We start from the raw sequence: 13,136 nt of genomic DNA, 5'->3' as shown, positions 1-13,136 counted from the left end.
CCGCCCAGCGCAGAATCCTTGCAGCTTCTGCCATTGCACTCCTGCTTCTCGTGCCGCCTTGTCGGTTTACGTGGGCGACTGCCGTGATGTTGTCGGACTGGATCAACACCGGCTGACCCTGAAGCAGCGGTTTTGCCAGACTTAGAGCATTGTAGATCGCTCTTAGCTCCAGTATATTTATGTGAAGAGACGTCTCCAGGTTTGACCACACGCCCTGGAAGTTTCTTCCCTTTGTGACTGCTCCCCAACCTCGTAGGCTGGCATCCGTAGTCACCAGGACCCAGTCCTGTATGCCGAATCTGCGGCCCACTAACAGATGGGCAGTCTGCAACCACCACAGGAGAGACAACCTTGTTCTCGGTGACAGTGTTATCCGCTGATGCATGTGCAGATGCGATCCGGACCATTTGTCCAGCAGATCCCACTGAAATGTCCGTGCATGGAATCTGCCGAATGGAATCGCTTCGTACGAAGCCACCATCTTTCCCAGGACTCTTGTGCATTGATGTACTGACACAGTTCTTGGTTTTAGGAGGTTCCTGACAAGTTCGGATAACTCCCTTGCTTTCTCTTCCGGGAGAAATACCTTTTTCTGAACCGTGTCCAGAATCATACCCAGGAACAGCAGATGCGTTGTCGGGGTCAATTGAGATTTTGGAAGATTTAGAATCCACCCGTGTTGCTGAAGCACTACTTGTGTTAGCGCCACACCGACTTCCAGCTGTTCTCTGGACTTTGCCCTTATCAGGAGATCGTCCAAGTAAGGGATAATTAATACGCCTTTTCTTCGTAGAAGAACCATCATTTCGGTCATTACCTTGGTAAAGACCCGAGGGGCCGTGGACAAACCAAACGGCAGCGTTTGAAACTGATAATGACAGTCTTGTATCACGAACCTGAGATACCCTTGGTGTGAGGGGTAAATCGGGACATGTAGATAAGCATCTTTTATGTCCAAGGACACCATGAAGTCTCCTTCTTCCAGATTCGCTATCACTGCCCTGAGTGACTCCATCTTGAACTTGAATTTCTGTATGTACAGGTTCAAGGATTTCAGATTTAGAATAGGCCTTACCGAACCGTCCGGTTTCGGTACCACAAATAGAGTGGAATAATACCCCTTTCCCTGTTGTAGGAGGGGTACCTTGACTATCACCTGCTGAGAATACAGCTTGTGAATGGCTTCCAAAACCGACGTCCTTTCTGAGGGAGACGTTGGTAAAGCAGACTTTAGGAACCGGCGAGGGGGAAACCTTTCGAACTCCAGCATGTAACCCTGAGATATTATCTGCAGGACCCACGGGTCCACTTGTGAGTGAGCCCATTGATTGCTGAAAATCTTGAGTCGACCCCCCACCGTTCCTGAGTCCGCTTGTAAAGCCCCAGCGTCATGCTGATGGCTTTGTAGAAGCCGGGGCGGGCTTCTGTTCCTGGGCAGGGGCTGCTTGCTGCCCTTTCTTACCCTTTCCTCTGCCTCGCGGCAGATAAGACTGTCCTTTTGGTCGCTTTTTATAGGAGCGAAAGGACTGCGGCTGAAAAGACGGTGTCTTTTTCTGTTGTGAAGGGGTCTGAGGTAAAAAGGTGGATTTGCCGGCAGTTGCCATGGTCACCAGGTCCGAAAGACCGACCCCAAACAATTCCTCTCCTTTATATGGCAATACTTCCATATGCCTCTTGGAATCCGCATCACCTGACCACTGTCGCGTCCATAAACTTCTTCTGGCAGATATGGACATCGCGCTTACTCTTGATGCTAGAGTACAAACATCCCTCTGAGCATCTCGCATATAAAGAAAAGCATCCTTTAATTGCTCTAGAGTCAATAAAATACTGTCCCTATCCAGGGTATCAATATTTTCAGTCAGAGAATCCAACCACACTACCCCAGCACTGCACATCCAGGCTGAGGCTATTGCCGGTCGCAGTATAACACCAGTATGTGTGTATATACTCTTCAGTGTAGTTTCCAGCCTCCTATCTGCTGGATCCTTGAGGGCGGCCGTATCAGGAGACGGCAACGCCACTTGCTTTGATAAACGTGTGAGCGCCTTATCCACCCTAGGGGGTGTTTCCCAGCGCGCCCTAACCTCTGGTGGGAAAGGGTATAATGCCAATAACTTCTTTGAAATTAGCAATTTTCTATCGGGGGTAACCCACGCTTCATCACACACATCATTCAATTCCTCTGATTCTGGGAAAAATACAGGTAGTTTTTTCACCCCCCACATAATACCCCTTTTTGAGGTACCAGCAGTATCGGAGATCTGCAAAGCCTCCTTCATTGCCGTGATCATATAACGTGTGGCCCTATTGGAAAATACGTTTGTTTCTTCACCGTCGACACTAGATTCATCTGTGTCGGTACCCGTGTCGACTGACTGAAGTAAAGGACGTTTTACAGCCCCTGACGGTGTCCGAGACGCCTGAACCGGTACTAACTGGTTTGCCGGGCGTCTTATTTCGTCAACTGACTTTTGTAATGTGCTGACATTATCACGTAATTCCATAACTAAAGCCATCCATTCCGGTGTCGACTCCCTAGGGGGTGACATTACCATCATCGGCAATTGCTCTGCCTCCACACCAACATCGTCCTCATACATGTCGACACACACGTACCGACACACAGCAGCCACACAGGGAATGCTCTAATCGAAGACAGGACCCCCTAGCCCTTTGGGGAGACAGAGGGAGAGTTTGCCAGCACACACCAAAAGCGCTATAAATGTATATAAACAACCCTAGAAGGTGTTGTTTACTATATATGCGCTCTTAATATATAAATATCGCCAATTTATGCCCCCCTTCTCTTTGTTACCCTGTTTCTGTAGTGCAGTGCAGGGGAGAGTCCTGGGAGCCTTCCTCACCAGCGGAGCTGAGCAGGAAAATGGCGCTGAGTGCTGAGGAGAATAAGCTCCGCCCCTTTTTCGGCGGGCTTTTTCTCCCGGTTTTTAAGAAACTGGCCTGGGTTAAAATACATACATATAGCCTTAATGGCTATATGTGATGTATTTATTTTGCCACTAAAGGTAATTATATTGCTGCCCAGGGCGCCCCCAGCAGCGCCCTGCACCCTCCGTGACTGAGTCAGTGAGCCGTGTGACAACAATGGCGCACAGCTGCAGTGCTGTGCGCTACCTTCATGAAGACTGTGGAGTCTTCTGCCGCCTGTTTTCCGGACCTCCGTTCTGCCGTCTCTTCAGCGTCTGTAAGGGGGATCGGCGGCGCGGCTCCGGGACGAACCCCAGGCTGACCTGTGTTCCGACTCCCTCTGGAGCTAAGTGTCCAGTAGCCTAAGACTCCAATCCATCCTGCACGCAGGTGAGTTGGAAATCTCTCCCCTAAGTCCCTCGATGCAGTGATCCTGTTGCCAGCAGGAATCACTGAGATTGAAACCTAAAAAAAAACTTTTCTAAACAGCTCTTTAGGAGAGCCACCTAGATTGCACCCTCTCGGACGGGCACAAAAACCTAACTGAGGCTTGGAGGAGGGTCATAGGGGGAGGAGCCAGTACGCACCATGTGACCTAAAAGCTTTTTTAGATGTGCCCTGTCTCCTGCGGAGCCCGCTATTCCCCATGGTCCTGACGGAGTCCCCAGCATCCACTAGGACGTTAGAGAAATTAACTGTTGCTTGGCTGCGTTAACTCTTTGAGTGCTGTGGTGTGATGTGTTAACTAGAGATGAGCGCCTGAAATTTTTCGGGTTTTGTGTTTTGGTTTTGGGTTCGGTTCCGCGGCCGTGTTTTGGGTTCGACCGCGTTTTGGCAAAACCTCACCGAATTTTTTTTGTCGGATTCGGGTGTGTTTTGGATTCGGGTGTTTTTTTTCAAAAAACCCTAAAAAACAGCTTAAATCATAGAATTTGGGGGTCATTTTGATCCCAAAGTATTATTAACCTCAAAAACCAAAATTTCCACTCATTTTCAGTCTATTCTGAATACCTCACACCTCACAATATTATTTTTAGTCCTAAAATTTGCACCTAGGTCGCTGGATGACTAAGCTAAGCGACCCTAGTGGCCGACACAAACACCGTGCCCATCTAGGAGTGGCACTGCAGTGTCACGCAGGATGGCCCTTCCAAAAAACCCTCCCCAAACAGCACATGACGCAAAGAAAAAAAGAGGCGCAATGAGGTAGCTGTGTGAGTAAGATAAGCGACCCTAGTGGCCGACACAAACACCGTGCCCATCTAGGAGTGGCACTGCAGTGTCACGCAGGATGTCCCTTCCAAAAAACCCTCCCCAAACAGCACATGACGCAAAGAAAAAAAGAGGCGCAATGAGGTAGCTGTGTGAGTAAGATAAGCGACCCTAGTGGCCGACACAAACACCGGGCCCATCTAGGAGTGGCACTGCAGTGTCACGCAGGATGTCCCTTCCAAAAAACCCTCCCCAAACAGCACATGACGCAAAGAAAAAAAGAGGCGCAATGAGGTAGCTGACTGTGTGAGTAAGATAAGCGACCCTAGTGGCCGACACAAACACCGGGCCCATCTAGGAGTGGCACTGCAGTGTCACGCAGGATGTCCCTTCCAAAAAACCCTCCCCAAACAGCACATGACGCAAAGAAAAAAAGAGGCGCAATGAGGTAGCTGACTGTGTGAGTAAGATAAGCGACCCTAGTGGCCGACACAAACACCGGGCCCATCTAGGAGTGGCACTGCAGTGTCACGCAGGATGTCCCTTCCAAAAAACCCTCACCAAACAGCACATGACGCAAAGAAAAAAAGAGGCGCAATGAGGTAGCTGACTGTGTGAGTAAGATAAGCGACCCTAGTGGCCGACACAAACACCGGGCCCATCTAGGAGTGGCACTGCAGTGTCACGCAGGATGTCCCTTCCAAAAAACCCTCCCCAAACAGCACATGACGCAAAGAAAAAAAGAGGCGCAATGAGGTAGCTGACTGTGTGAGTAAGATAAGCGACCCTAGTGGCCGACACAAACACCGGGCCCATCTAGGAGTGGCACTGCAGTGTCACGCAGGATGTCCCTTCCAAAAAACCCTCCCCAAACAGCACATGACGCAAAGAAAAAAAGAGGCGCAATGAGGTAGCTGACTGTGTGAGTAAGATAAGCGACCCTAGTGGCCGACACAAACACCGGGCCCATCTAGGAGTGGCACTGCAGTGTCACGCAGGATGTCCCTTCCAAAAAACCCTCCCCAAACAGCACATGACGCAAAGAAAAAAAGAGGCGCAATGAGGTAGCTGACTGTGTGAGTAAGATAAGCGACCCTAGTGGCCGACACAAACACCGGGCCCATCTAGGAGTGGCACTGCAGTGTCACGCAGGATGGCCCTTCCAAAAAACCCTCCCCAAACAGCACATGACGCAAAGAAAAAGAAAAGAAAAAAGAGGTGCAAGATGGAATTGTCCTTGGGCCCTCCCACCCACCCTTATGTTGTATAAACAGGACATGCACACTTTAACCAACCCATCATTCAGTGACAGGGTCTGCCACACGACTGTGACTGATATGACGGGTTGGTTTGGACCCCCCCCAAAAAAGAAGCAATTAATCTCTCCTTGCACAAACTGGCTCTACAGAGGCAAGATGTCCACCTCATCATCATCCTCCGATATATCACTGTGTACATCCCCCTCCTCACAGATTATCAATTCGTCCCCACTGGAATCCACCATCTCAGCACCCTGTGTACTTTGTGGAGGCAATTGCTGCTGGTGAATGTCTCCACGGAGGAATTGATTATAATTCATTTTAATGAACATCATCTTCTCCACATTTTCTGGATGTAACCTCGTACGCCGATTGCTGACAAGGTGAGCGGCGGCACTAAACACTCTTTCGGAGTACACACTTGTGGGAGGGCAACTTAGGTAGAATAAAGCCAGTTTGTGCAAGGGCCTCCAAATTTCCTCTTTTTCCTGCCAGTATAAGTACGGACTGTGTGACGTGCCTACTTGGATGCGGTCACTCATATAATCCTCCACCATTCTTTCAATGGTGAGAGAATCATATGCAGTGACAGTAGACGACATGTCCGTAATCGTTGTCAGGTCCTTCAGTCCGGACCAGATGTCAGCATCAGCAGTCGCTCCAGACTGCCCTGCATCACCGCCAGCGGGTGGGCTCGGAATTCTGAGCCTTTTCCTCGCACCCCCAGTTGCGGGAGAATGTGAAGGAGGAGATGTTGTTGACAGGTCGCGTTCCGCTTGACTTGACAATTTTCTCACCAGCAGGTCTTTCAACCCCAGCAGACTTGTGTCTGCCGGAAAGAGAGATCCAAGGTAGGCTTTAAATCTAGGATCGAGCACGGTGGCCAAAATGTAGTGCTCTGATTTCAACAGATTGACCACCCGTGAATCCTTGTTAAGTGAATTAAGGGCTCCATCCACAAGTCCCACATGCCTAGCGGAATCGCTCCGTGTTAGCTCCTCCTTCAATGTCTCCAGCTTCTTCTGCAAAAGCCTGATGAGGGGAATGACCTGACTCAGGCTGGCAGTGTCTGAACTGACTTCACGTGTGGCAAGTTCAAAGGGCATCAGAACCTTGCACAACGTTGAAATCATTCTCCACTGCGCTTGAGACAGGTGCATTCCACCTCCTATATCGTGCTCAATTGTATAGGCTTGAATGGCCTTTTGCTGCTCCTCCAACCTCTGAAGCATATAGAGGGTTGAATTCCACCTCGTTACCACTTCTTGCTTCAGATGATGGCAGGGCAGGTTCAGTAGTTTTTGGTGGTGCTCCAGTTTTCTGTACGTGGTGCCTGTACGCCGAAAGTGTCCCGCAATTCTTCTGGCCACCGACAGCATCTCTTGCACGCCCCTGTCGTTTTTTAAAAAATTCTGCACCACCAAATTCAAGGTATGTGCAAAACATGGGACGTGCTGGAATTTGCCATTCCGCGATGATCTTCCTCAGTTGCCGTAAGAGGTTTTCAGCTGTGTGCGTATTCTGGAAACCGGTGATACAAAGCGTAGCCTGCCTAGGAAAGAGTTGGCGTTTGCGAGATGCTGCTACTGGTGCCACCGCTGCTGTTCTTGCGGCGGGAGTCCATACATCTACCCAGTGGGCTGTCACAGTCATATAGTCCTGACCCTGCCCTGCTCCACTTGTCCACATGTCCGTGGTTAAGTGGACATTGGGTACAGCTGCATTTTTTAGGACACTGGTGACTCTTTTTCTGAGGTCTGTGTACATTTTCGGTATCGCCTGCCTAGAGAAATGGAACCTAGATGGTATTTGGTACCGGGGACACAGTACCTCCAACAAGTCTCTAGTTGGCTCTGCAGTAATGATGGATACCGGAACCACGTTTCTCACCACCCAGGATGTCAAGGCCTCAGTTATCCGCTTTGCAGTAGGATGACTGCTGTGATATTTCATCTTCCTCGCAAAGGACTGTTGGACAGTCAATTGCTTGGTGGAAGTAGTACAAGTGGTCTTACGACTTCCCCTCTGGGATGACCATCGACTCCCAGCAGCAACAACAGCAGCGCCAGCAGCAGTAGGCGTTACACGCAAGGATGCATTGGAGGAATCCCAGGCAGGAGAGGAATCATCAGAATTGCCAGTGACATGGCCTGCAGGACTATTGGCATTCCTGGGGAAGGAGGAAATTGACACTGAGGGAGTTGGTGGGGTGGTTTGCGAGAGCTTGGTTACAAGAGGAAGGGATTTACTGGTCAGTGGACTGCTTCCGCTGTCGGCCCAAGTTTTTGAACTTGTCACTGACTTATTATGAATGCGCTGCAGGTGACGTATAAGGGAGGATGTTCCGAGGTGGTTAACGTCCTTACCCCTACTTATTACAGCTTGACAAAGGGAACACACGGCTTGACACCTGTTGTCCGCATTTCTGGTGAAATACTTCCACACCGAAGAGCTGATTTTTTTGGTATTTTCACCAGGCATGTCAACGGCCATATTCCTCCCACGGACAACAGGTGTCTCCCCGGGTGCCTGACTTAAACAAACCACCTCACCATCAGAATCCTCCTGGTCAATTTCCTCCCCAGCGCCAGCAACACCCATATCCTCCTCATCCTGGTGTACTTCAACACTGACATCTTCAATCTGACTATCAGGAACTGGACTGCGGGTGCTCCTTCCATCACTTGCAGGGGGCGTGCAAATGGTGGAAGGCGCATGCTCTTCACGTCCAGTGTTGGGAAGGTCAGGCATCGCAACCGACACAATTGGAGTCGGACTCTCCTTGTGGATTTGGGATTTCGAAGAACGCACAGTTCTTTGCGGTGCTACTGCTTTTGCCAGCTTGAGTCTTTTCATTTTTCTAGCGAGAGGCTGAGTGCTTCCATCCTCATGTGAAGCTGAACCACTAGCCATGAACAGAGGCCAGGGCCTCAGCCGTTCCTTGCCACTCCGTGTGGTAAATGGCATATTGGCAAGTTTACGCTTCTCCTCCGACAATTTTATTTTAGGTTTTGGAGTCCTTTTTTTACTGATATTTGGTGTTTTGGATTTGACATGCTCTGTACTATGACATTGGGCATCGGCCTTGGCAGATGACGTTGCTGGCATTTCATCGTCTCGGCCATGACTAGTGGCAGCAGCTTCAGCACGAGGTGGAAGTGGATCTTGATCTTTCCCTAATTTTGGAACCTCAACATTTTTGTTCTCTATATTTTAATAGGCACAACTAAAAGGCACCTCAGGTAAACAATGGAGATGGATGGATACTAGTATACAATTATGGATGGACTGCCGAGTGCCGACACAGAGGTAGCTACAGCCGTGGACTACTGTACTGTGTCTGCTGCTAATATAGACTGGTTAATAAAGAGATGTAGTATGTATGTATAAAGAAGAAAGAAAAAAAAACCACGGGTAGGTGGTATACAATTATGGACGGACTGCCGAGTGCCGACACAGAGGTAGCTACAGCCGTGGACTACTGTACTGTGTCTGCTGCTAATATAGACTGGTTGATAAAGAGATGTAGTATGTATGTATAAAGAAGAAAGAAAAAAAAACCACGGGTAGGTGGTATACAATTATGGATGGACTGCCGAGTGCCGACACAGAGGTAGCTACAGCCGTGGACTACTGTACTGTGTCTGCTGCTAATATAGACTGGTTAATAAAGAGATGTAGTATGTATGTATAAAGAAGAAAGAAAAAAAAACCACGGGTAGGTGGTATACAATTATGGACGGACTGCCGAGTGCCGACACAGAGGTAGCTACAGCCGTGGACTACTGTACTGTGTCTGCTGCTAATATAGACTGGTTGATAAAGAGATGTAGTATGTATGTATAAAGAAGAAAGAAAAAAAAACCACGGGTAGGTGGTATACAATTATGGATGGACTGCCGAGTGCCGACACAGAGGTAGCTACAGCCGTGGACTACTGTACTGTGTCTGCTGCTAATATAGACTGGTTAATAAAGAGATGTAGTATGTATGTATAAAGAAGAAAGAAAAAAAAACCACGGGTAGGTGGTATACAATTATGGACGGACTGCCGAGTGCCGACACAGAGGTAGCTACAGCCGTGGACTACTGTACTGTGTCTGCTGCTAATATAGACTGGTTGATAAAGAGATGTAGTATGTATGTATAAAGAAGAAAGAAAAAAAAACCACGGGTAGGTGGTATACAATTATGGACGGACTGCCGAGTGCCGACACAGAGGTAGCTACAGCCGTGGACTACTGTACTGTGTCTGCTGCTAATATAGACTGGTTGATAAAGAGATGTAGTATGTATGTATAAAGAAGAAAGAAAAAAAAACCACGGGTAGGTGGTATACAATTATGGACGGACTGCCGAGTGCCGACACAGAGGTAGCTACAGCCGTGGACTACTGTACTGTGTCTGCTGCTAATATAGACTGGTTGATAAAGAGATGTAGTATGTATGTATAAAGAAGAAAGAAAAAAAAACCACGGGTAGGTGGTATACAATTATGGATGGACTGCCGAGTGCCGACACAGAGGTAGCTACAGCCGTGGACTACTGTACTGTGTCTGCTGCTAATATAGACTGGTTGATAAAGAGATGTAGTATGTATGTATAAAGAAGAAAAAAAACCCACGGGTAGGTGGTATACAATTATGGACGGACTGCCGAGTGCCGACACAGAGGTAGCTACAGCCGTGGACTACCGTACTGTACTGTGTCTGCTGCTAATATAGACTGGTTGATAATGAGATGTAGTATGTATGTATAAAGAAGAAAGAAAAAAAAACCACGGGTAGGTGGTATACAATTATGGATGGACTGCCGAGTGCCGACACAGAGGTAGCTACAGCCGTGGACTACTGTACTGTGTCTGCTGCTAATATAGACTGGTTGATAAAGAGATGTAGTATGTATGTATAAAGAAGAAAGAAAAAAAAACCACGGGTAGGTGGTATACAATTATGGACGGACTGCCGAGTGCCGACACAGAGGTAGCTACAGCCGTGGACTACTGTACTGTGTCTGCTGCTAATATAGACTGGTTGATAATGAGATGTAGTATGTATGTATAAAGAAGAAAGAAAAAAAAACCACGGGTAGGTGGTATACAATTATGGATGGACTGCCGAGTGCCGACACAGAGGTAGCTACAGCCGTGAACTACCGTACTGTGTCTGCTGCGACTGGATGATAAATAATGATATAAAAAATATATATATATCACTACTGCAGCCGGACAGGTATATATTATATAATGACGGACCTGCTGGACACTGTCTGTCAGCAGAATGAGTTTTTTATAGAATAAAAAAAAAACACCACACAAGTCACACGACGAGTGTTTAACTTTTTCAGGCAATCACAATATAGTATACTACTAACTATACTGGTGGTCAGTGTGGTCAGGTCACTGGTCAGTCACACTGGCAGTGGCACTCCTGCAGCAAAAGTGTGCACTGTTTAATTTTAATAATATGTACTCCTGGCTCCTGCTATAACCTATAACTGGCACTGCTCCCCAGTCTCCCCCACAATTATAAGCTGTGTGAGCACAGTCAGATATATACATAGATGATGCAGCACACTGGGCTGAGCAGTGCACACAGATATGGTATGTGACTGAGTCACTGTGTATCGTTTTTTACAGGCAGAGAACGGATTATATTAAATAAAACTGCACTGTCTGGTGGTCACTGTGGTCAGTCACTACTAAACTCTGCACTCTCTACAGTACTCCTAAGCTCCAGTAAATCAAGTGTCTCTGTTTAAAATCAATCTCACTCTCTCTCTTCTAATCTAAATGGAGAGGACGCCAGCCACGTCCTCTCCCTATGAATCTCAATGCACGTGTGAAAATGGCGGCGACGCGCGGCTCCTTATATAGAATCCGAGTCTCGCGATAGAATCCGAGCCTCGCGAGAATCCGACAGCGTCATGATGACGTTCGGGCGCGCTCGGGTTAACCGAGCAAGGCGGGAAGATCCGAGTCGCTCGGACCCGTGAAAAAAAACATGAAGTTCGGGCGGGTTCGGATTCCGAGGAACCGAACCCGCTCATCTCTAGTGTTAACCCTTTACATACTGGAGTGCGAAACAGAATTGATTGTGTTATCACAATTTTGCCATGGCGCAGCGTTAACTCTTTGGCAATAGTGCGTGCCAGCGTGTACATTTGTGTAACAGAGATTACAGCGCTCTTGACATGATCCAATAGGTGGGGGCACCGTCTGAGGGCGGCCTGCATATTGTGGGTGATTCAGATAGATCTGTACTGTATGTAGGTGATCGGCAAGATGCAATACTGAATGCTGAAACGCGTTGCAGCCTGCACAGATTTTAGACATTTAGCAGCTAGAAAGTAGCATTATATTTTTAAAAAGTTGATTTTGCCTTAAAAAAAATGGCCGCTTTAAATTTGCATCTAAATCACAGATATCTTGTCACTGGCCGCTACTCGCACCCTATTAAATTTGTTTCTCTGCGTCTTAAGTAACCACAGGTAAAGCACAGTAATCCTGATTGTGCTAAAGGTGTCATGTGAGCCTCATGTGTCACCAACTTCTAGAGAGAGAATATTAGTGAATTGTATATATCATAAGATATGGGCCCTCATTCCGAGTTGTTCGCTCGGTATTTTTCATCGCATCGCAGTGAAAATCCGCTTAGTACGCATGCGCAATGTTCGCACTGCGACTGCGCCAAGTAACTTTACTATGAAGAAAGTATTTTTACTCACGGCTTTTTCTTCGCTCCGGCGAACGTAATGTGATTGACAGGAAATGGGTGTTACTGGGCGGAAACACGGCATTTCAGGGGCGTGTGGCTGAAAACGCTACCGTTTCCGGAAAAAACGCAGGAGTGGCCGGAGAAACGGTGGGAGTGCCTGGGCGAACGCTGGGTGTGTTTGTGACGTCAACCAGGAACGACAAGCACTGAAATGATCGCACAGGCAGAGTAAGTCTGGAGCTACTCTGAAACTGCTAAGTAGTTAGTAATCGCATTATTGCGAATACATCGGTCGCAATTTTAAGAAGCTAAGATTCACTCCCAGTAGGCGGCGGCTTAGCGTGTGTAACTCTGCTAAATTCGCCTTGCGACCGATCAACTCGGAATGAGGGCCATGATTGGGTGCTGTAATTGTCTCTGTCACTTTGCAGCCAATCGCTGATTACTACACTGCCTGGGCTGTGTGAACAGATTGCGCTGACGGTGTTGCAGTGGACACTGCATTCAGCTATAGGGGTGTCCTGTGGGTGTCATAATCCAGTCTTTCACTGCACATTCCACACGTGACCACAGGGAAGGGATTAGTGCCCCCTATGAAGCTATGGAAGTACAGGGAGCTTCCTGTCACACTCACCATACAGAGGTAGTTGTAGTCGGTGGCTTTGCCCAGTCCCAACTTCTTCTTCTGGTCCGCAGACATCCCTTTCAGCATACAGTAGAAGACGTGGTAGTTCCGCTCATCCTGAGCCTGAGAAACAGTCATGGTAATTACACAACACGCCTAGATGTCCATAGTAAGGTTTCTATATATATTGCAGAGCTGCCTGTAATTTAAGTAATCATATCTTATAATATCATAAGGGTCAGGGTGAGGGTCTGGCTAAGGGATCTAAAAGACTAAACTAATCCAGAGCCTATCCCTACCCTACCCCTAACATTCCACCCAAAACGAACCTCCTTTATAACGCACAAAGGATATGAAGGCCAGTTGTTCATACGTCTGTTTGTTTCACGTAAA

The 13,136-nt window shown here is 47.9% G+C and overlaps 1 protein-coding gene across 6 annotated transcripts in view; it reads right to left on the bottom strand.

Annotated features, from left to right (window-relative positions):
- The window catches only part of MYO7A (myosin VIIA), a 310,031-nt gene that overhangs the window by 156,206 nt on the left and 140,689 nt on the right, over positions 1-13,136 (bottom strand). For 5 of the 6 annotated variants that reach the window (XM_063951274.1, XM_063951272.1, XM_063951275.1 and 2 more), the window contains one exon: positions 12,753-12,866. In XM_063951274.1, coding sequence (XP_063807344.1) covers positions 12,753-12,866 — 114 coding nt within the window. Of the gene's footprint in view, positions 1-12,752; positions 12,867-13,136 lie in introns of those variants that run through there. The other variant, XM_063951277.1, reaches the window with a different exon arrangement.

The sequence above is a fragment of the Pseudophryne corroboree genome, chromosome 2 (genome assembly GCF_028390025.1).
Source record: "Pseudophryne corroboree isolate aPseCor3 chromosome 2, aPseCor3.hap2, whole genome shotgun sequence".
Classification (NCBI taxonomy): domain Eukaryota; kingdom Metazoa; phylum Chordata; class Amphibia; order Anura; family Myobatrachidae; genus Pseudophryne; species Pseudophryne corroboree.
This window is presented reverse-complemented; position numbering and strand designations above follow the sequence as displayed.